Source organism: Sander lucioperca, chromosome 11 (assembly GCF_008315115.2).
Source record: "Sander lucioperca isolate FBNREF2018 chromosome 11, SLUC_FBN_1.2, whole genome shotgun sequence".
Lineage (NCBI taxonomy): Eukaryota > Metazoa > Chordata > Actinopteri > Perciformes > Percidae > Sander > Sander lucioperca.
This window is the reverse complement of record NC_050183.1, coordinates 12,944,822-12,968,237: the sequence shown is the minus strand read 5'-3', so window position 1 is coordinate 12,968,237 and position 23,416 is coordinate 12,944,822. Positions and strand designations below refer to the sequence as shown.

General features: G+C 37.6%; 2 protein-coding genes and 1 long non-coding RNA gene across 7 annotated transcripts in view; 2 read left to right on the top strand and 1 right to left on the bottom strand.

Moving 5' to 3' along the window:
- The window catches only part of LOC116053049 (interferon-induced protein 44-like), a 27,930-nt gene extending 11,941 nt beyond the window's left edge, over positions 1–15,989 (top strand). Inside the window, exon 9 of the transcript XR_004898834.1 lies at positions 15,719–15,989. The gene's annotated coding sequence lies outside the window, so the exon portion shown is untranslated. The remainder of the gene's footprint in view (positions 1–15,718) is intronic.
- LOC116053051 (interferon-induced protein 44-like) lies at positions 6,063–22,743 on the top strand. 5 transcript variants are annotated; one of them, XM_031303920.1, is made up of 9 exons: positions 6,063–6,151; positions 8,270–8,764; positions 9,851–9,899; positions 10,015–10,210; positions 11,218–11,370; positions 11,487–11,658; positions 13,702–13,802; positions 14,175–14,393; positions 22,137–22,743. In XM_031303920.1, the coding sequence occupies exons 2-8, from the start codon at positions 8,293–8,295 to the stop codon at positions 14,367–14,369; spliced, it is 1,338 nt and encodes a 445-aa protein (XP_031159780.1). In that variant the 5' UTR covers positions 6,063–6,151; positions 8,270–8,292; the 3' UTR covers positions 14,370–14,393; positions 22,137–22,743. The 5 variants fall into 5 exon arrangements, with proteins under 5 accessions (XP_031159780.1, XP_035863314.1, XP_035863312.1 ...); XM_036007421.1 differs by lacking the exons at positions 10,015–10,210; positions 11,218–11,370; positions 11,487–11,658; positions 13,702–13,802; positions 14,175–14,393 and adding exons at positions 19,833–20,028; positions 20,682–20,834; positions 20,946–21,117; positions 21,527–21,627 and having other exon boundaries at positions 21,929–22,743; XM_036007419.1 differs by lacking the exons at positions 11,487–11,658; positions 13,702–13,802; positions 14,175–14,393 and adding exons at positions 20,946–21,117; positions 21,527–21,627 and having other exon boundaries at positions 21,929–22,743.
- On the bottom strand, positions 22,647–23,416 carry LOC116053053. The gene is made up of 2 exons (XR_004105730.1): positions 23,290–23,416; positions 22,647–22,827 (listed from the first exon to the last, which is right to left on the bottom strand). It is a non-coding gene; the product is annotated as an uncharacterized LOC116053053 (long non-coding RNA).

Sequence of the window (23,416 nt, the reverse complement as noted above, 5' to 3'; positions counted from 1 at the left end):
ACAACCTTTCAATTGGAGTCATTTTTTGTTGTAATTTCCAGTTTGGTTTTCTAACTTTCTTATTAGTATTTGATGTTGTTTGTCAGGAAAACAACTTCCCAGTTTCTCAGATGTTTGCATTGGCAAATATAACATGTTTGTTGTTGTGTTGCATACTAAGTTTGTTCTGCAAGTTGTAAATGCACTCAGTGACAATAAAAGCTCTTGCTGGCCAAACTGGGTGTGGTGAATTGAAAAACGTCTAATTGATTATACTTAGTATTCTGCATTTCAATAGAAGCTCAAAGTGCATGAATAAACCAAAAATGTAAATGTATTAATGCTTATCAGATACTTAGTATACAGCAAACAGCTGAGGAGCAGTCCCTCTCTGCGATTAACAGGACTGTGGTGTTACAGCAAACACACATCACACCTCTAATCAGACTCACCATCTGCTTTTGCATCATTGTAATTAATTGAATTACTGTGGATTATAAATTGATGTCCGTGCTCTTGATAATCATCAGTTCAAAAAAATAATTATGCTCTGTGTTCAGGATACCTTTTAAACAAAAAACACATCTTGAAATAGTGCTTAAAATATCTGTGATATACAGTGAATACCATTGTGGATAATGAAGTAGCCCAAAGCTTTATAATTCCTTTAAAATTAATTTAGTTAATCTTAGATTTAACATAGTGTATGTGTAACAATGTCCCACTGTTATGGAATGTCGTTTGTTCAATAAATCAATCAATAGGTTGTTATTTAAAAAGGTTTGGGTTCCAAGGCTAACTAGTGCTGTTCCCGCCACCGAGACTGCTTTGCAAGGAGAGGCAGCGCAAACCCCAGCCCGGGGACCAGGTCACAACCATGCATGGATTTATTAAGAGAACGGTCATAACGGGCTGGTGGCTAGATGCTAGCTAGCTGCTACTCAAAGAAAAGCAGCTAGACCATACCTGCCAACATTTGGTTTTCAAAACCCTGGAGATTTGTGCGGGGGCATGGCGGCGCGACCAGAGGGGTGGGGGGTGTGCTACTGTAAGTGTTAAGTGACTTCTGCTTGCATCACGTGTTCTGCCTCTCTGTCGAAGGATGAAATTGCCTGTGTGCCTTTATTTTTTTTTAAATCTCTTTTTATTCATACAGAACAATCAAGTTACAGTCTTACATGAAATACAATTGTTTTACTTTTACATTTCCAAAAAAGAACCCCACTGGCCACCCTCCCCCAAACCCACCCTCATCAGAACCTCTGTGCGTCTCAGTATGTCAACAGTCAAACAAAAGATAATAGTGAGTCACCTGTACACTTACATGTCCAGTAATATAAAAAAAAACAACTAAAAACCAAACCAGTAATACATAAAACAATAATGCAGACTTCTTTAGGCCTCGGCCATCTACTGACTTAGTGCTTTACATGTCATTAGGGAATCTCAGGAAAAGACTTAAGTTTTTCGAAATAAGTTATTAATGGGTTCCAGATAACATAAAAAAGGTCATTGGACCCTCTAAGTGCATACTTTATCTTTTCCAATTTCAGATACATCATAAGATCTGTCAACCATACAGATACTTTTGGTGGGTATGGGGATTTCCAATGTAAAAGAATTTGCCGCCTGGCAATCAAAGTTGAAAAGGCTAATATATCTTCATACCTAGCAAGCCTTATATGGTCACTCCGCACTGTTCCAAAAATTGAGGTATATACATTGGGCTCACATTCTATTTCTATAACTTCAGATAACGTTTTGTAGACCCCTGACCAAAATTGATCCAAGCGTGGACAAGACCAGAACATGTGGGTCAAGGTTGCTGGAGCGCTATTACACCTGCTACAATTTTCATCCATGCCTAAAAATATTTTTGCCAGTTTAGCTCTAGAAAAATGTGTCCTATGTAAAACTTTAAACTGGATTAAGCTTAGACGAGCACAGGATGTAGTCCCATTGACTCTACGCACAGCTTCCTCCCATGTACTATCTGATATCGTCTCTCCTAGTTCATCATCCCACTTCGCTCTAATCTTATCCAGAGTATTGTCGCTATGGGAAGTGATGATGTTATAAATTCTGGAAATAAGTCCCTTTAATTTAGAAGACACTTCCAAAATATCCTCCAAACCGGATGGCTCTGGTATATTTGGAAAATCTGTCGTATTACTACGAATAAAGTGGCAAATCTGTAGATATCTAAAATGATTTGAGCAGGAGAGATCAAATTTTTCACATATGTCTTTGAAACTTGCAAATACACCATCCTTATAAAGATCTTTAAATCTGACAAGGCCTTGCCTGTTCCACTCCAAGAAGGTTGCATCTATTCTAGCTGGAATAAATAAATGATTGTGGCAAATTGGGGCTTGAATGGAAAAATTAGGAAGATCCAAATGTTTTCTAAATTGTTGCCAAATACGTAATGTATTACTGACCGTTAGATTTGAAGTATGTGTCGAAATAGCCAGAGGGATTTTAGAAGTTACTAAAGCTGAGAGTGATGTTGAAAGACACGAATTATTCTCAGATTCACACCAGACTATATCTGATGACTGACACCAATAAAGTATTTTCTGGCAGTTAGCCGCCCAATAGTAAAACTGTAAATTTGGCAAACCCAAGCCTCCGTTGGAACGATGTCTTTGAAGGAATCTCTTTTGAAGTCTAGGAGCTTTACCTGCCCAAATAAATGATGTTATATACCTATCAAGAGATTGAAAAAATGATTTAGGCAGATAAATTGGAAGGCACTGAAAAAGATAAAGAAATCTAGGGAGAGCATTCATTTTAATACAGTTAATCCTACCAACCAATGACAAATTGATGGCATTCCACCGCTGAAAATCAGATTTTAATTTGTCTACTAATGGAGTAAAGTTTTTATGGTATAGCTCAGGAAAGGTTTGAGTCAGATTAATACCTAAATACTTAAACCCATCTCTGGACATACAAAAGGGTAAATCTGAGTCCTGAAGAGACCGGGCCAAGGCATTAATAGGAAAGCACTCACTTTTAGTTAGGTTAAGTTTATAACCAGAGAAAATACTGAATGTTTGTAATATATTCAAAACATGGGGAATACAATGTATAGGGTCTGATAGGTACAACAATAAATCATCCTATCCAATCAATCATTCAATCAACGTGTTCCTCTCGTCAGGGAAAAGAATTTGGAATGATACCCATTGGTAACTACTGATGCCTTTGGACTGAAGTATAAAAGCTCAATCCAAGATCTAAAGTTGGGGCCAAAACCAAATCTACTCAAACACTCAAACAAAAAACTCCACTCTACCCTATCAAACGCTTTTTCAGCGTCCAGAGAAATGACCACTTCAGCCACCGCACTGGACGCTGGTGAGTATAAGACATTTAGAAGGCAACGCACATTCGAAAAAGAGTGCCGTCCCGTCATAAAACCTGTTTGGTCCGGGGAGATCACCTCTGACATAACTTTTTCCAAACGGCGTGCAAGTGCTTTTGCCAATATTTTGATATCACAATTAAGGAGGGAAATAGGACGATATGACCCACATTCCTTTCCATCTTTCCCTGGTTTTAAAAGTAAAATTATGGAAGCCCAGCTAATTTCTTAAAGAATTCAACTGGGTACCCATCTGGGCCCTCTGTTTTTTTTTTGTGCTTTTAATTGATAGGACAGTTAGGTGAGAAAGGGGAGAGAGAAGGGGAAGACATGCAGGAAATCATCACAGGTTGGACTCGAACCCTGGACCTCTGCGTCGAGGCATAAGTCTCTCGGTATATGTGCGCCTGCTCTACCCACTGAGTCAACCCGGCCACGGTGCTGCTGTGTTTTAATGTGCTGGGTAATGTGCCCGTGCGCTACATTTAAATCAATGCGACACACCTTATAAAAAGCGTGGAGGTTGTCGATATAACTAGGTAAGATGCATGTAAATTGTTGCGCCCAACACTGTTGAAATTTACAGCTATATTTCAATTTCTTTGCGGGAACACCGCCTTCACCTGCCATTTTAATCGGCTCGCTTTCGGGTCTGAACTTTCCACGAAGCTTGCGCAGACATCAACTGCGCAACTGGGTTATAGATTGCCAGGTTGAGGTGACAAACGGGTTGAAAATTGTAGGTGTGTGGATTGTGTGAATAGGATGTGTTTCATGCAAGATCTGGCAACTAGTCAACATTAGACAAACATATTGATCCGATTATTTATAAAGGAGTTTGGGCCATGCAAATCACGGGAGTTTTTGTGTTGGCAGGTATGAGCTAGACGAAGCACTGGGGGTCTGATCCCGAACCACCCGGATACTCCACCAGATCAGCAAACAACAACTGAAAGTTTTCTGGGATAAGAAGAACCCGGTGCTGGTTCTAACCATGGTTCTAACTGATGACTGTTAATATGAATGGGTCTAACTCATATTGTCAAAAGTATTTACAGACTATGGTCTAACGTTAGCGGCTGCTGTTTTCTTCAGGAAGCAGCGAGCTAGCTGCTGTGCTAGTGCTTCTGCTGGCCACTAGCCCACTGTGAACCTGGCCCCGGGAGGTCCAATCAGGACGGACCCTCCTGATTGGACAGACGGACTGTCTGTCTGTTAAAAGTAAGCGCTTTTCTGTGTTTTTCACCTCTTCTTCCTGTTAAAAGACAGACAGTCCGTCTGTCCAATCAGGAGGGTCCGTCCTCTGCTAGATAGGCTCTACCTTTTCCGGTAGAAGTTAATGCCGTTGTGTTATAAAATTTGTTGAAGTGTTTTCATATTTGCTGTTGTGTTTTCATATTTGCTGTCGTGTTTTCCTATTTGCCATTTTGTTTTCCTATTTGCCGTTGTGTTTTATGATTTGTTGAAATGTTTTCCTATTTGCCGTTGTGTTTTATGATTTGCTGTTGCATTTTTCTATTTGCTGTTGTGATTTGCACTTCAGGGCCACCGTACATTTGAATATAAGAAGTGGAAATAAATAGAGTCCATCCATCCATCCATCCATCCATCCATCTTCATACGCTCCGGGGTCGGGTCGCGGGGGCAGCAGCTCCAGCAGGGGAACCCAAACTTCCCTTTTCCCGAGCCACATTAACCAGCTCCGACTGGGGGATCCCAATCTAGAAATAAATAGAGTGAAATAAATAAATGTGGATTTATGAAATAAAAGTCCCCTGAAATAAATAAAAGTATTCATTTGAAAAACATCCTCTAAAAAAAACAAAAAAAAAAACATATTTTTTTATTGAGCTATAGTGACTCATGTATATATATTTACAAGTATTTATATATTTCACGATGTATTTCATAGGCATATTTTTTATTAATGTATTTATTTATGTATTACTATTGACTAGAATGGCATTCCACAGTGGCAAACCTTCACGGATTGTTGAGAAAACGAAAGTTAAAAGTTCTGTCAGTCAAAGCAGCTAAAATGTGTCTTTAACTTCCAGTAATCACCTTCAAAATAAAGTGAATTTTTGTGTGTTCAAATTGGGAATGAAATATGCTGTTTTATTTTATTGGTGTACATTTTTAGCATTGTTAGCAAAAAAAATACACTCAGTTTGTGTCAGCTGTTTCTTAGGAAGGAGAACTTCTTGGATTGAATAGTCTGTAAGCAAAGAAATAATAATGCTTTCTTCCTAAAAACAAAACAAACAGATTAGTCTAAAAAAGACAATGGTGTGCTAAATGGGTAAATCTTGGAAAGCACTGAAACAAACAAACAAGCAAAAGTTCTGTTGGAGAAAATGAGTTAAAATCTTCAAACATGCACTGTATATATGGTTTTGGGAGAGGTACTTTCTGAATGAAAATCATTATGTTCCTGTTTTCCAATTATACAATCAGGACACACCCCTTAAGGAAGGCATAAAAAGGTAAGGCTCATGCTAGTCTATATAGATGATTATTCATTTAAGGGATTGCTCCGGTGCTGCCAGAAGTCTCTTATTGTCAGCTGGATGTCCCTCTGCTTCTGCTTTCTTTTTAATTTTTTTAAAGGAAGTAAAAATCATATTAAAAACTTTAAGCAGTTTGTTGGATTCATGTTTTCCTGTTAAACTCAATTTCACACTAAAATTACTTCTTATTATGAAGGCAACACCCTAGTACTTCCGGTGTTATTCAGGCCTGTCTGCTGCATTTCCTGAAAAGTGATCCAGCTGCTTTTTCCTGTCTTTTTCAAAAGAGGAGGTAAAACTATTTCATTTTTTTTTTTTTATACTTTGCCGAAATTTAATAGGAAGTTGTTGCCTACAAGTAGAGTTAAAGTTACTCATGTTTTACACTGATATGCCACCTTGTTTAATTTAAATGCTGCATGGATGGGCGCGGGCGCAGGCTGTCAAATTTAATCTTGAGTCTAATCTCTTTAGTTTCGGCGTATTTTAGATACACTTAAAGTAAAATGAAGACTGTCTTAATTCAATTAAACATTATTTTATTAGAAAACCCTGAAAACACGTGCATATTTTGTCCACTGCATTTTACTTAAAAAAGTGCGCTTCTAATAAATATGGCCTCTGGCTGAAGAGTTTAATCCCACCTCTCATCGTCAACAGAACATGTAATCAGTATAGAAGACTGTGACAGATAACACAGTACATAATTATTGCTATTGATATTTGTCAAATATCAATAGCAATAATTATGTACTGTATCTAATGATTTATATAGTTTTTTTAATTAAATTGCATGGATAAATGACTACATTGAGAAGTGCAGTCAGGGTTCGAATTATGTGGGAGCCAGTGGGAGCTGAGCTCCCATAGAGAGAGGATGAGCTCCCATGAAAGCAGTAAAATCATACACCTGTGGGGGTCTATACAAATCATCATTATTTAAATCACAAATAAAGCACTTTTCCCAAACACATGGAGCTCTAAAGCAGACCTGTGCGTCGCTTAGTGTCCACTCTCTCGGAAAAAACAGATGAGCAGCGGCTCAGACCACGGAGCTGCTGCAGCACGCCTTCCGTGGTCTGTGCAGCTTCAGGTTTATAAAGGACGCGCTCTGCTGTGGGCATGCTGCAGCAGATGTGTCCCGTTCGTGCTCCGTGAATTTCTGCAGTAGTTTCGGTTTCCCACCTCCGATGTAGAGCAGCGTACCGACACTTCCCTAAACTTTCTCTCATTCAGAGACCAGAGACCCAAACGGGGCTCGAGTCTGTCAGGAGGTCTGAGATCTACCGTATCCGCAGAGCAATCACGTAATGCACAGCAGACTATGATGCAGGTAGATTATTTTCAGAAATATTGTGACTTTATTCTTGTAATAGCCTATTATAACTTTATTTTTCTCAAAATATCACGACTCCTCCAAATCACAGAGAACACAGATGAGATATATTTTGAATGTGCACAAAGTTTTGAACATGAGCAGAAATCTTGCTCAAACATCTGAAATATTACAGTCCAGGGGTTTATTAATTAATTAAAATGAATTCATGTATCATTGAGGTGAATAATTGTCATGTGCCCATTTAAGGAGGTTACTTCCCCAACAAAACACGCAAAAGAGGAGGGAGGAGTAAATTATGCCTCTAGAGGCTACATGTGTGCTGACTTAGATATAATTAGGACAGGAGAATAAATAGCAATACAGAATGCCTGACAGCCTTTTGTAATATATTCCATTATGTTTTATATTTGGATTGTAATCTATGTTTCCCTTTACATAAAGATATTTCCAGCATACATTGATTCAGAAAAAGGTAAATAGGTGCACAAAAATTCACCTGAATGCAGGAAATGAAATGTTTAATGCTCAAAATTTGCTGCTCATAGACTACTTTTTTTTTTTTTTTTTTTTTTTTTTTTTTAAAGAGACCCCCACAAAGATTAAATCATAATTCGAACCCTGAGTTCAGTACATGCATGGACATATCTTCAAACTGAACTGACTATTACTAAATATTTTGTACTGATGTACTGCATTTGAACAGTTTTGAACAATTTCAACGAATGAACTACACAGTGACTACACATCTTTGAACTGAACAAAATGATTGGAATCATAAAAGTGATTTGTTATTACTAGACTCCATACAATGTGCTGCTGCCCATTAACAACATAAGGTCATATATTTTACATGTACAGTATATGATTTATCATATGCTCCAAAAGCCAGGCTCAAAACCAGTACATTTAACTTGGGAAAGCTGTTTATTGTCTCAACCTGGAACCTGAATCATACTAATTGAGTCCAGTTTACCGCATGCCGCATGGGTCGATTAATTTAAAATTAGATACTCTACTTAAAACCTAAAACAGCATGTCTTTTTAATGCAATTGTTTTTGTTCTGTGTCCAGACGCCCAGGAACAACCATCTAGCATGAACTCTATGCTAACCAGGAGCCAGCAGAAAACAATCTGCTCCCAGTTTGGAAGTGTCAAACTCCAGCTGCTGTACAAGGCCAGCATCCATGGTTTCACCGGTGCAGCCTTTCACAAACGATGTGACAACTGCTGTCCCACATTGTCTGTGGGCTACAACGCCTCTGGTTATGTGTTTGGAGGCTACACCAAGCAACCTTTCAGTCAGTCTGGACATTATGTGCATGATGACCAGGCCTTTCTTTTCACCTTCAGTGGCGAAAAGCTCCGCAATTATCCGGTCACCGAACCTGCTTACGCAGTGAGAATGATAGCTAACTCTGGTCCATATTTTGGAGAGGCGTTGGTTCTTGTCCATGGAAGCAAAGCAGTAGTCTACAGCTGTCCAGGAAATTATTACAACTTCAATGCTGCAGAAATGCATGGCAATGACCTCAAACTGACTGAGTGTGAAGTCTATGAAGTCGAGGGTGAGTTTTCTCTTAAAAAAACAAAATGTCCACATATTGATGCTTAGCATGTTTCAAACAGATAGTATCTTACTGTACATTAAGCACAAGGCAAGCCTGATTGAGCTATGAACCTATAAACAAAAACATTTATCCTTTCCAGCTCAATTAATTTAGTTACAGTAAAGGGGCTGTACTCGACATTCATAACAGCAAAACAAACATTTGCTATGTAAAGATTTTGTGGAGTAATGGCGTCATGAGCAGAGAATGAAGTCACACTGTGTGTCTGAAGTGTGTTGTAATCCAAGTTTCTATTTCGGCTTCGCCCTCTAAGAGCTGTCGCTTTTGGGTAATCCCTTCGTGCATGCGCAGTCGTGAAGATTTCTTTCGCGCCCTTGTGCCCTGTACGGGCCTCTATTACGTCCGCAGTTAGTGTATATAGGACAGGATTACCCTTGCCCCCTGCGACAGCTCTTAGAGGGCTACGCCTATGCTCATAGAATCTGGAGTTACAATACGTAACTGTCGTTCTCTGATAGTCAGTCTGGCCACATGTGAGTGCCGGGTATCAGATGCAGAGGCCCTCGTCAAAGCGTCTGTATTTGACAAGTTAGGGAACGGTCTGTGTGGTGACCATTGTCACTCAAAGCCACCGAGTGATTGCTAGACTGGGTAAAGTAGTTTGGACACGTGAACTCAATACAGAGACTTGTAGCTTGCAAAACTGTTTATTTTAATAATAACACAGTACAACAAAATGGTCAAAAACTGTGTGCTCATCCCGGTCTCAAATACCTCACCAATCACTCCACCTGTGCTTGTGAGTACACCTAGATGCATTCTGGCACTCATACGCCACCCAGTGTACAAAAGACAAAATAAATAAATCTATACATACAGTATATATTGGCTGCAACAGTCTGGGAAAGCCATGTGGAGGCAATCCCAGAATCCCAGACCACTTTTTTTTATTTTATTTCTAGTACAGCACAGTAGTGTCTAGTCTAGTTTACAATCTAACAAAATTAAAATTGAGTGGCTGGATGATATTTGAATAAAATGATATAATATTGTTTCGTAAAAGCTGTTTTTGCTCTTCAACAGAGATCCCAGAATTTGAGAAGCCATGGAGGCCGATGGTCTGGGAAAATGAGTAAGCTGTACTACTGTTTAATATGTTACAGTATACTGCACCATGTTATACTATTCAAAAATACTTGTGGAAATTATAATTGTTGGATGTTTTTAAACTGCTTTTGTTTCGTCAGGAAGAGAACAGAGTTGATGGACAGTATTAAGTTCTACCGCCCCATGATCAGCTCTGTGCCCCAGGTTCGGGTTCTGCTCATTGGACCAGTTGGAGCTGGAAAGTCCAGCTTTTTCAATTCTATCAACTCTCTATTCATAGGCTACGTCAGCAACCAGGCTATCGCTGGCAGCTCTACCACCAGCCTCACCACAAAGGTTAGTTTCAGCTCGTGCTCCATCAACCTCTTTACAGTTCATATCATTGTAAAATATACCTGTTTTTTTATCCCCTATTCAGACAAAAATAAGCAACAGTTATACACCATTACTACTATGATACTATGAGGAATCCATAGTATTTTTAACCATGCTAGTGGCACAGTATTGGTCAGTTGGTCCACTATTTTGTCACGACTAAAATATCTCAACAAGTATTACACAAATTGCCATTAAAGACAATGATGGTGCCCCGAGGATATATCCTACTGACTTTGGTGATCCCCGACATGAATATGTGCAAGCACATGTGTGTGTGCATGTCTGTGGTACAGGGGTGCCTGTTTACCTGTGCCTGCATTATTACAGGTAAACGGAGGAGTGGGTTTTCACAAGACGGTGCCCCCGTACCAAAATTCTACACAGCATAACGTCAACTTTACATTATCTGTTCTATGGTAAACGTTAGCATTGTCATTGTGAGCATGTTAGCACGCTGACATTAGCATTAGGCTTAAAAGACCAGTATGTAGGATTTAGGGGGATTTATTGGCAGAAATGGAAATTTGCAACCTTACCATTAGATGCCACTAAATCCTACCCACTGGTCCTTTAAAGCACCACTGGTACAGCCTCACAAAGCCACTAGCATGGCTGTAGACCTCTTGAGGCATGTCTGTAATCTGGCCTGAGATCTGCCCTAAACAAAGAAAATGGAGAAAAAGTCGGTAGTAGTGTTTTCTGCTCAGCCTGTTTCACCAACTAAGTATCACAAGTACGGACTTGAGTGCTAATGACAAAGCTATTAGCTGCACTTACTAAGTTATTGACAGCAGCTGTCTTTGTGTACGCTTTGCCAGTCCTGCTTATGCAAGCTTTTTCTTAAAAAGGCAGTGATTTTTTTGTTATCAAGTCTACAAATTGTGTGTAGAATTGTTGTCAAGTCTACAAAATTTGTGTCATGAATAATTTTCAGAAACTCCATTACTTACCTCCTTTCCTGATAGTTTCGCACCTACTCGGTGAAAGCTGGACGAGGAGGAAAACCTCTGCCAATCATCTTGTGTGATACGATGGGATTAGAGGAAAACACAGGGGCGGGGCTTGATATAGATGATATCATCAGCATCCTCAAAGGCCATCTGCCAGACAGTTATCAGGTAGAGCATTTTGTTACATTAAGCAGGATAATAAACACATGACGATGCAATCATTTGGTTATATCTCTGTTCTGTAAATTAAGTTCTGTCCATTTTCTTTCACATGTATGACTCAGTTCAATCCCTCTGCTCCTCTACATCCGGAGGCCAGCAGCTATCGTAAATCTCCAGGGCTCAAGGATGAGATCCACTGTGTGGCTTACGTAATTGATGCTTGCAAGGTCTCCATCATGCCCACAAAACTGGAGCTGAAGCTGGAAGCTATCCGCAGAAAGGTCAACTCAATGGGTCAGTGAAAATTAGTCTAACGTACTGCATCCTCAGAACTCACTGACTAAAATGTTATCTGATAAAAGTCATGAACTATACAAAAAATACTAGATTAGAGACTAATTTTGTTCTCTATAACTGTACAGTGTTTCCCCTAGATTATTACTGAGCCTGTTTGTATCAAACAACATTATCTTTGCGTTACCTGTTAAACTGACTTTAGCAGTTTGTTAGATAACACACTCGACTGTCCTGCTGTTACAGGCATGAACTAACCACAGACAGTTGCCTGCAGTGCGTCGCTGCAGAACAGCAGTGTGCCTCAAATGAATATAGGGGAACCCATGTGAAGTGATTCCTTCCGAGGGAACACAGCGAATCTGAATGCAGTAGATGTGACAGAAAGGCATAAAGGTTGTGTTAATCCAGCCAGTGCACATACCTCTCTTTATTTCCTGTTTTCCGGTCAAGTCCACACTAGTCGATTGTCAAACTCATACAATCCAATATTCAAGTCAAATTTGCTGTGTTCCCTCGGAAGGAATCACTGCACATGGGTAGGCACTTTTAATGACATTTCGAGCATGTTAAGAGGCTAAAAACACGTTTAAAACTTGCCCTGTTTAAGCCTGTTGGGTGCTAACGCTAGCAGGGGGATAACACGGTGTAGGCAGCACCGATTGTTTTAGTTTTTCTTGCTACTGACAGCACTCCAAATTTCCAAACAAAAGAGCTTGAAATCGACCGGAATTCTCCTTTAAATACTCAAACCAGCTTATCTGGCACCAACATTCATGCCACATTTAAAGTCACTTAAATCTTAAACCTTTCTTCCCCATTCTGATGCTTGAACTTCAGCAATCTTGACCATGTCTACATGTCTAAATGCATTGAGTTGCTGCCACGTGATTGGCTGATGCAAGACCAGACGGAATATGCGGATGCAGAATTCCCCGCATATTTTGAAAATGTTTAAATTAAACTCAGAATGTTAACACATCTCCACCACAAGCAGAAACACAGTGAGCTAAATTTCGCAGATTTTCATTTTGGATCACTGCTGAAAACTTGAAGAAATTACGCAGATTGTTATTGTTATTCTTATACTGTATTTTTTTCTATACTGTATTTTTTTTATACCTCTTTATTTAAAGAGTGTTCTGTAAGCTGCTGAAATCTGCTGCTGGAAATCTAATTTCCTTGCGGGAGTCATCCCAAAAGGATCAATAAAGAGAAGTCTAAGTCTAAGTCAAGTCTTGACAAGATTCTGTATGGGCCTGCGATATTATGTTTAACAAGCAGTGGAACAGGTCTACCTAATAAAGTGGCTGGTGAGTGTATGTTGTTAGCCTGGTTGACACCAGACCCTTCTCAGTTGTAACTGAGAATGGAATGGGTCTGGGCAAGGTTCATTCACAGCCCATTTCCAAAGGGGTGTCACCAACAGACGCCGCTCAAATGCCTCTGGGCGCAATTGGATAGTCCTTCAACCAATCAGACCAACGATCCGGGTGACGTAGCAGCAACAACGGCATCAACGGGTTGCTGCGCTTCGGAGGCCGTCATGTTGAATGTAAACAAAAAGCTGCTTGCCGTTGCTGCGCTATCATCATTGTGTAAAGCCCGCCTCAACGGTTGTGATTGGTGCCTCGATTTGGAAAAATTGGAAATGGGCTTGAATGGGCTCTTGGCCAGACTGACTTGCAGAGCAAATCTCAAATTTGCCGGAAGTTCGTCAGGGTTTTCCCAGGCTAGTATGTTGTTTGAAACTTACAAACAATTAAAACATGTATGGACTGCTAACATAATACAGCAGTGCATACTAACTACAGAACATACTGTAAGACAAATGGCTGCATACACATATCACAAAATAATAGAAAACTAAAATAAAACAAATAGAACTTTAATGGAATAGTAGCATAGTAACTATACAAACTAGTAGCTTCACTATACTGCAGTACAGTAGATACACAGAAAAAGATAGACAGGTTGTCTTAAGTTTTCTTTTTTTTTAAAAGTCAAAAACCGTATTTTAACTTTTTTTGTTTTTGTTTCCAGGGATTCCTCAGCTGATCCTACTGACTAAAGTGGATGAAGCCTGCTCTTTTGTCTCACAGGACGTTAGGAACATTTATAAGAGCGGCTACATCGAGGAGATGGTGAGATCAACTTTAAATTGCCTGTAAATAGGCATATTTGCAGTTTGAATGTTTGATTCTTAGTTGTGGCTGGCCTTGATGGAAGGATGGAAGGATATAAGCCACACAGTAACTCAAATCTGAATTTTATTTAACTTTTTAAAAGTTTTGTTATCTCATCCAGTTTGTTTCTCTTGTGTACAGTAATGGCTTTGGTATACAATAATAACATTGTCATTGAATTGTAATGGGTAATAATAACCTACAGAAATACAAAAATGAAACCCAATCAACCTTTCTGTTGTGGACCAAAAGAAAAAAAAGTGACTTAACTTAAATCAATGCAATGTGTCAAAAAAGAAACTACCCTCTTCTGAATCTCTTGTGATCCAGATGCAGGAGGTCAGTGCTCGGCTCGGTGTGCCAATGTCCTGTGTTGTTCCAGTGAAGAACTACAGCAAAGAGTTTGAGTTGGATCTGAATTGTGACATCCTGCTACTCACCGCTGTCATCCAGATGCTTCGTGCCGCTGATAGTTACTTCGATGAGCTCAGTGACAGAAACAGCAACATTGAAACCAAAGAATAATAAGGATTAGCACAGCAGATGTTTATATCTTGTCCAACTATAATGAAATACCCATCAAAGTGACCTATCGTCCAGCAGGTCAGGTCCAAGATGGCTATATGTATAAACCAAATCTGATTTAAGTGAAACTGGGACTTTCTAATAATGTAAAGAATTACAAAAAACAGTTTATATTTAAACTACCATTTTAAAGTTTGGAATCTCCTGCAACAAAAGATTGATTGGATCCAGTCAGATGGCTGAAAGGACTACTCTTTATTTCTGAATGGTCTTTCATACTTTTAGGTTATAAAGTCCTCTTTACAAATAGATGTTATTTTGTATAAAGGGTTTGTTTTGTACATGTAAAACAAAACAGTATACAATGGTTCAACTAGACTGATAATTGAAAGGGCAGAAAGAGACAAAGAAAAGAATGAAAATGAAGAATTCAAATGTGTGCAGATTCTAATAGGAACAGGATCCTGTTTCAGTGTCAAGTGCACAATAATGCAGCCTAAAAAAAAGCTGGAATTAACAGGCACTGTGTTGCTTTAACAAAGATATCCTTCAAACTTCACAATAGAAATAGGTTAGTCTAGGGTTAGCACTATTGGAATATCAGCTGAACATACTATGGACTGACTAATCACAGTTTAACCTATTCAAGTTCAATTACTGAGTAGACTGCAGAGGGCCAAAAGAAAAACAAGTCCACGAAATATTTAGAGCCCAATTGCACCGTTGGTTCAATAATGACAGAGTATCACTTGCGCTCTTCTGGAATGGAAAACAAGCTCAAAATCCAAGTTTCAACAGTATTCTCCTTTGTCATGCAACAGTGTAGAAATCGACTAAATAGAAGTTTTAATCATTTAATTGTTTTTCTTTTGGGACTGACTTATACTGTTATTATCTCTGTTAAGCTAACCATTGACGAAAAGAAGAAAAACATAACAGATAATCCCAATTTTTTTTAACTTTTGTGTCTCGCTCAGATTTTGCAGTAGCGTCTAAACATTATGCATCCTGGCACAAAGTCTTGAGTAAAGACAGTGTTAATACCAAACTGCCATTAACATTTGCAGTTAAGTCATTTCAGTCCCTGATCTTTTTTAATTAAGCTTTGTAGTAATTAAGACTTTTTCTTAACCATATTTGATGTCAGGGAAACAACTCCCAGTTTCTCAGATGTTTGTATTGGCAGATAAAATCCTTTTTATTGTTGTGTTGCATGTTAGCTTGTGCTTCTAGTTGAGTCAGTGACAGGATGTCATGTAGAACTTGGAAACTTCCTGTGTTGATCTTTTATCATTCCTAAAATGAATAATCAGTCAGTATTTTGTTGTTCAATACAAGCTCAAAGTGCATGAGTTTTCCAAGCACCCCTTGGAATGATGGGAGATGTAGTGCCTCTAGTATTTCCTCGAACAGTGCAGCACCTCCAGTTTGTGGCTTCAGAAACTCAGTGAGCTGATCCTTAATTTGATTGTGTCTCTTAGTTGCACAATATCCATTTTATTTCTCATTTGGTTTTAAATTATTTATATTTGAAAAGTATTACATAATAATGATTTGAATTTTTTCATTAGAGGTCTAAAGACATATTATTATTATATTATATATTGTTACATTGTTGGCTCATTTAGTGGGACAATTCAAGTTTAACAAGCTAACACATCAGATTATTGAATGACATTCAGAATATGTAGAATGAAACTGACGCCATCAAGGCACTGGTGCCATCATGCGTTTTCGATGTAAATAATTTGTCTGAATGTTGCTGCAAGAAGTTGGACGCAATCCTAATGAATTGATCATTAACAACTTGGTGAATGCATATACAGGCCAAAATAATACTGGTAACTGTGTTCAAAACCATTAGACTAATGAAGAAATGTATTCACGGTTTCATTGTGAAAGACCGGCAGTGAACTTCACAACAGAACTGCCTGGCCTGTGAACTTCACTACATTCGGTCTCCCACGATGAAACCGTGAATACATTGCATTCGCCAGGGTATTAATTATCTCTTTATAAAAAAGGATTGCTGATACTAGATTTTGTTCTGACTCATAGTGTCCCACTTCTTGCAGCAACATCCATATGGATGAATCACATCGAAAACGCAAGATGGGGTCAGTGCCTTGATGACATCAGATTTCATTCTATATATTCAAACTGTCACTGTATATGTTCTGACTTTCATTCCATATTTTTAGTTTTGGTGTTACGTTATATGTTCTTTCAGCACTCCTTGCAAAGCTTTGACTGCTGCAGTAGGTGCACACACGGTGCTGTTCAATGCAAATTCAATGCAATGCAAAATCAACAGTTCAAATAGTCAGTCGTGGATAATTGAAATAGACCACTTGGGTTTAATTCAGTTTCAGTTATAGTTATACACTCTGGGTTTTGGTGTTTTGACATACCATACATGTATTTACACAAATTAAGTTTATTTATTTAAGTTTACAAATGACAAATTTTGTCACAGAAATACATTTTATTTTGTATGTTGTATACTGTTGCTCAGTGAGTCCATACAATGGGTAGGCCTATAATTTGCACTGCACATACCTTTCAATTGGACTTGTTTTTATAATTTTTCAGTTTTGGTTTTCTAACTTCCTTATTAGTATTTTATGTTTTTTGTCAGGAAACAACTTCCTAGTTTCTCAGATGTTTGCATTGGCAAAAAAGTAATTAATCACGTTTATTGTTAAGTTGCATGCTATGTATTAAGTTTGTTCTTTGTTGTAAACACACTCAGTGACAATAAAAGCTCTTGCTGACCAGACCTTAGGTGATGGGGAATTTGGAAACTTAGAAAATCTTCCTATTCCTAAATTAATGAATTATATTTAGAATGAATGGATAGAAAAACTGTATAGCAAACAGTGTTCGAGTTGGACCAGCTGAGGAGCAGTAAACTTATAAATAACTTATGGACTGAGCACATTAGTGTATATATTCTTTTACACTGAAGTAACGATGTGATGCTGTAGTTAACCATCATGTCGGGTTAATGGGAAAACGAAACTTAAAAGTTTTGTCAGTCAAGACAGCTAAAATGTGTCTTTAACTTCCAATAATCACCTTCAAAATAAAGTGATTTGTGTGAACCGTAGGATTTGAACTTAAAGTAAACATTTAATTCAAAGTGCTATATGCTCGAACACAAACACAAACATGTTTGTATAGTAATTTTGGTGAAGGAAGTAAAAATCAGATTAAAAACCTTTCTGTAGGATTTTTTTACACAATCTTATTTTGAAGGCAACACCCTAGTACTTTTTTTATTCAGGCCTGTCTGCTGCATCAGCTGCCATTGCGCACCTTCATCTTCCTGAAAAGTGATTCAGCTGCGTTTCGGTATTCTCTGCCTTTTTTCAAAGAAAGAGGTAAAACTGCATTATATTTGTCATACTTTTGCCAGATTTAATTATGAAGTTGTTGCCGACAAAAACAGTTGTGATGTAGGCTATTTCAGCTTATCAGTATTTTACAACTGATGCCAATTTGATTTTGCGCACAGGTGCTGTTTAATTGTTGCGTAGCCAATATGACTGACGACTAGTCAATTTAATCTTGAGTCTAATCTGTTTAATGTGGGCGTTTTTTCAAACTAAATGTAGCCTAAGCAAAATTATCACAATTCAATTAGACATTTTTTTATTGGAATACTATGTAAACACGTGCGTATTTTGTCAACTGAATTTTACCTAGCCTAGGTTTTGTTATGAGCAAAAAGTACTAAAATATGGCCTCTGAAGAGTTAAATCACACCGCTCAGTGTCAACAGAACCTGTTATCAGTAGGCTATAGAATACTGTGACAATACTAGCAATAATAATTACTGCAATTATTATTATTAATATTAATATTATTATTATGATTTATACAATGTTTATTGCTGTTGTCATAACTTGGAACCTGAATTATACTAGTTGGATCCACTTTACCCCTTGGGTCAATTAATTCGAAATTAGATATACTGCTAAAACCCAAAACAGCATTTATCTTTATCTTTAATGCAACTGTTTTTTTCTGTGTTCAGACACTTAAAAGGCTCCAGACGCCCCATTCAGGAACTTCAGCAGACCAGTTGTCCACTATGAACTGCATGTTAACCAATAGCCAGCAAAAAACTATCTGCTCCCAGCTGGGAAGAGTCAAACTCCAGCTGCTGTACAAGGCCAGCATCCATGGTTTCACCGGTGCAGCCTTTCACCAACGATGTGACAACCGCTGTCCCACATTGTCTGTGGGCTACAACGCCTCTGGTTATGTGTTTGGAGGCTACACCAAACAACCTTTCAGTCAGTCTGGACAGTATGTGCATGATGGCCAGGCCTTTCTTTTCACCTTCAGTGGAGAAAAGCTAATCAAGTATCCGGTCACTATTCCTGCTAATGCAGTGAGAATGATAGCTAACTCTGGTCCATATTTTGGAGAAACATTTGTTCTTGTCCATGGAAGCCGAGCAGTAATCTATAGCAATCCAGGAAATTATTACAATTTAAATGCTGCAGAAATGCATGGCAATGACCTCAACCTGGCTGAGTGTGAAGTCTATGAAGTCGAGGGTGAGTTTTTTCAACAACAAAAAAAACAGATTGTATCTTACATCAAGCACAAGGCAAGCCTGATTGAGCTCTGGGCCTATAAACAAAAGCATTTTGTTTCCCCTTTTTTAATAAATGATTAATGCACTTTACTCAACAGCTCAGTGAAATTGTTAATCAGCTGTATTTTGTTGAAGTGCTGCCAGAACAAACACAATATACATACGCCATATATTTGGGTACCGGAAACCAGACTTTTCTGTAAAAGTAAACCTGGATACATGTCTGGATTTATGTGGATACAAGACACCCGGTCTGAACAGGCTAGCTCTAGTTAAATAGCAGATAGCTCTAGTTTCTTTTCACCACTCACTGACTAATAATAACAACCAGTAGTGCAAAAATGATGAACTATTAAGTGTCTGAAATCTCAATTTATTATGTTGGGCAAAGTAAGGAAACAAACAAGGGAGTGGTTTTAGCTTACAAACAAAAGTAAAAAATGAGCTTGTCTAAGGGATACTTTATTTTAGATTTAATTACATGATCAATTAATTTCATAACTTCAAAAGACAGTTTATTGATGATTCATTATGTAAATGTTTACAATTTAACAGATTTAAAATTGAATGGCTGGATGATATTTGAAGAAAATGAGATATTGTTTTGTAAAAGCGTTTTTTTTTCGTCTTTAACAGAGATCCCAGAATTTGAGAAGCCATGGAGGCCGATGGTCTGGGAAACTGAGTAAGCTGGATGGGGCACCCCTTCCATCATATAATGCTATTACTGTACTACTCTTTAATATGTTACAGTATAGTGCACCATGTCATACTTTTCAAAAATACTAATAAAATAATAATGACTTAATAATTATAATTAATTAGATGTTTTAAAACTGCTCTTGTTTCTTAAGGAAGAGAACAGAGTTGATGGACAGTATTAAGCTCTACTGCCCCATGATCAGCTCTGTGCCCCAGGTTCGGGTTCTGCTCATTGGACCAGTTGGAGCTGGAAAGTCCAGCTTCTTCAATTCTATCAACTCTGTATTCAGAGGCCACGTCAGCAACCAGGCTATCGCTGGCAGCTCTACCACCAGCCTCACCACAAAGGTTAGTTTCAGCTCGTGCTCCATCAACCTCTTTACAGTTCATATCATTGTAAAATGTATGTTTTTTAACCCCTATTCAGCCAAAAATAAGCAACAATAATACACCATTACTACCATTGTAATACTACTGGTGATCCCTTGACTCTTTACTCTTGTGCCTTCATCAAGTCAGAATACATTTTTAATAAATTATAAGTAATAAAAACCAGCACAACAACTGACATTCCCAACAGCTTTAGCTGTGCTTTTTATCTATCAATTGGCTCAAAGCACCACTGTGCCTAAGTACAGCCTCACAAAGCCACTAGCATGGCTGCAGACTTGTTGAGGCAGGTCTTTAGGTCTGGCATAAGAAGTTAACACTACCTACTTAAAAAGTAGGTAGTGTTTTCTGCTCAGCCTGTTTCACCAACATAAAGTATCACAAGTGCGGTCTTGACTGCTAATGAAAAAGTTAATAGCTGCACTTACTAAGTGATTGACAGCAGCTGTCTTTGTGTACTCATTGGCAGTCCTACTTATGCAAGTTTAAAAAAAAAAAGGCAGAGAGTCTTGTTTTAAGTCTACGAATTACAATTTGCGTCATGACTAATTTTCACCATCTACATTTTGTATGATCAACTCCATTACTTACCTTAACTCCTTACCTGACAGTTTCGCACCTACTCGGTGAAAGCTGGACGAGGAGGAAAACCTCTGCCAATCATCTTTTGTGATACGATGGGATTGGAGGAAAACACGGGGGCGGGGCTTGATATAGATGATATCATAAGCATCCTCAAAGGCCATCTTCCAGACAGTTATCAGGTAGAGCATTTTGTTACATTCAGCAGGATAATAAACACATGACGATGCAATCATTTGGTTGTAGTTTTGTTCTGTAACAAACTGTCCTTTTCTTTCACCTATATGACTCAGTTCAATCCTTCTGCTCCTCTGCATCCGGAGACCAGCGGCTATCGTAAGTCTCCAGGGCTCAAGGATGAGATCCACTGTGTGGCCTATGTCACTGATGCCTGCAAGGTCTCCATCATGCCCACAAAGCTGGAGCTGAAGCTGGAAGCTATCCGCAGAAAGGTCAACTCAATGGGTCAGTGAAAATGAGTCTAACGTACTGCATCCTCAGACCTCACTGACTAAAATGTTATCTGATAAGTCATTAACTATACAAAAAAAAAACACTCATCTTGTTCTCTTTAACAGTATAAATTCATGTATACGGTATATGGTCAATACACATATTTTGATACCAATGTTGTGTGATATTCACAAACCATTAAAACATGCAAGGACTGCTAACACAGTACTGTATTTCATACAAATGCTCATGTAAGAACATTCTACAACAGATGGCTGCATACTAATCACCTATCACAAAACAATTGAAAGCTAAAATAAAACGAATAGAAATTTGAATGGAATAGTAGCATAGTAACTACACTGCACTACAGTACAGTAGATGCACAGAATTTCAGAGATGGATTTGTTTTTGTTTCCAGGGATTCCTCAGCTGGTCCTGCTGACTAAAGTGGATGAAGCCTGCTCTTTTGTCTCACAGGACATTAGGAACATTTATAAGAGCGGCTACATCGAGGAAATGGTGAGATCAACTTTAAATTGTAGGATTTTATTCTGAAAAAAAAAATGCAAAAAAAGCTTGTTTGAATTTTTGATACTTAGTGATCTTGATGGAATTACATAAGCCACACAGCAACATGAAATCTGAATTTCATTTAACTTAAGTTTTCTCTCATCTTGTGTACAGTAAAGGTTCAGCAATGGATAATAACCTACTGAAATACAAAAATGTAACATAATTAACCTTTTTTAATTAATGCAATTCTTTGTCTTTTGGTGTCAAAAAAGAATAAAATGGCTCATCTGAATCTCTTGTGATCCAGATGCAGGAGGTCAGCGCTCGGCTCGGTGTGCCAATGTCCTGTGTTGTTCCAGTGAAGAACTACAGCAAAGAGTTGGAGTTGGACCTGAATTGTGACATCCTGCTACTCACCGCTGTCATCCAGATGCTTCGTGCCGCTGATAGTTACTTCGATGAGCTCAGTGACAGAAAGAGCAACATTGAAACCAAAGAATAGTAAGGATTAGCACTTCAGTTGATGTCAGGTCAACAATGGCTACCCCATTTCTAGCCTTGTAGTAGTACCAGAAAATAGATAAATGCCTAAATTAGCTATTATCATGTTCCATATTCATAACAGTCAGTCAACAGTTTAAACCAGATACAAACAATGTATAGCTCATTTTTAATTACCTGAATCAATTGTATTGGTAATACTGGAATTGATTTAGATGTAACTGCCTGTCATGGGGCCTTTACCTAATTATCAGTTTTTGTTTTCCACATTACTCCATGATTATAGAAACATTAAGTTGATTTTGTATGTACCAAATCTGATTTAACTGAAACTGAGACTTTCTAATAATGTAAAGCATAACACAACAATACTTCATATTTACACTACTGTTTAAAAGTTTGGAATCTCCTGCCACATAAGCTTGATTGGGATTTTAATCATTATTATTTTGGGGCCAAAACTATTTCAAATGTAAATAATACATTTGGTGTCTAAATGATTTTAAATCTTTTTTTAAATCTAAGGTAAAATAGCCATTATTGAAGGAAAGCATCAATATAACAAGTGTATGTGGCCCAGATTTTGCAGTAGCTGCTTAACATTATACATCCTGTTACAAAGGTTATACTCTCTACAGTATGTGCTCCTCGGACACCAACTCTATATATATATATATATATATATCTATATATATATATATATATCTATATATATATATATATAGATATATATATATATATCTATATATATATAGAGATATATCTATATATATATATAGATATATATATATATATCTATATATATATAGAGATATATATCTATATATAGATATATATATATATATATAGATATATATAGATATATATATATATATATAGATATATATAGATATATATATATATATATATATATATATATATATATATCTATCTATCTATCTATCTATCTATCTATCTATCTATATATCTATCTATATATATATATATATATATATATATCTATCTATCTATATATATATCTATCTATCTATCTATATATATATATATATCTATCTATATATATATATATATATATATATATCTATATCTATATATATATATATCTCTCTCTCTCTCTCTCTCTATATATATATATATATCTATATATATATATACACACACACACACATACTTTTTTGTTTCATCAGGCTTTGGGAATATGTTTTTTCAAGTTTCTAGTTTCTCAGATGTTTGTATTGGCAGATAGAATCATGTTTATTGTTGTGCTTCTAGTTGAGTCAGTGACAACAAGGAC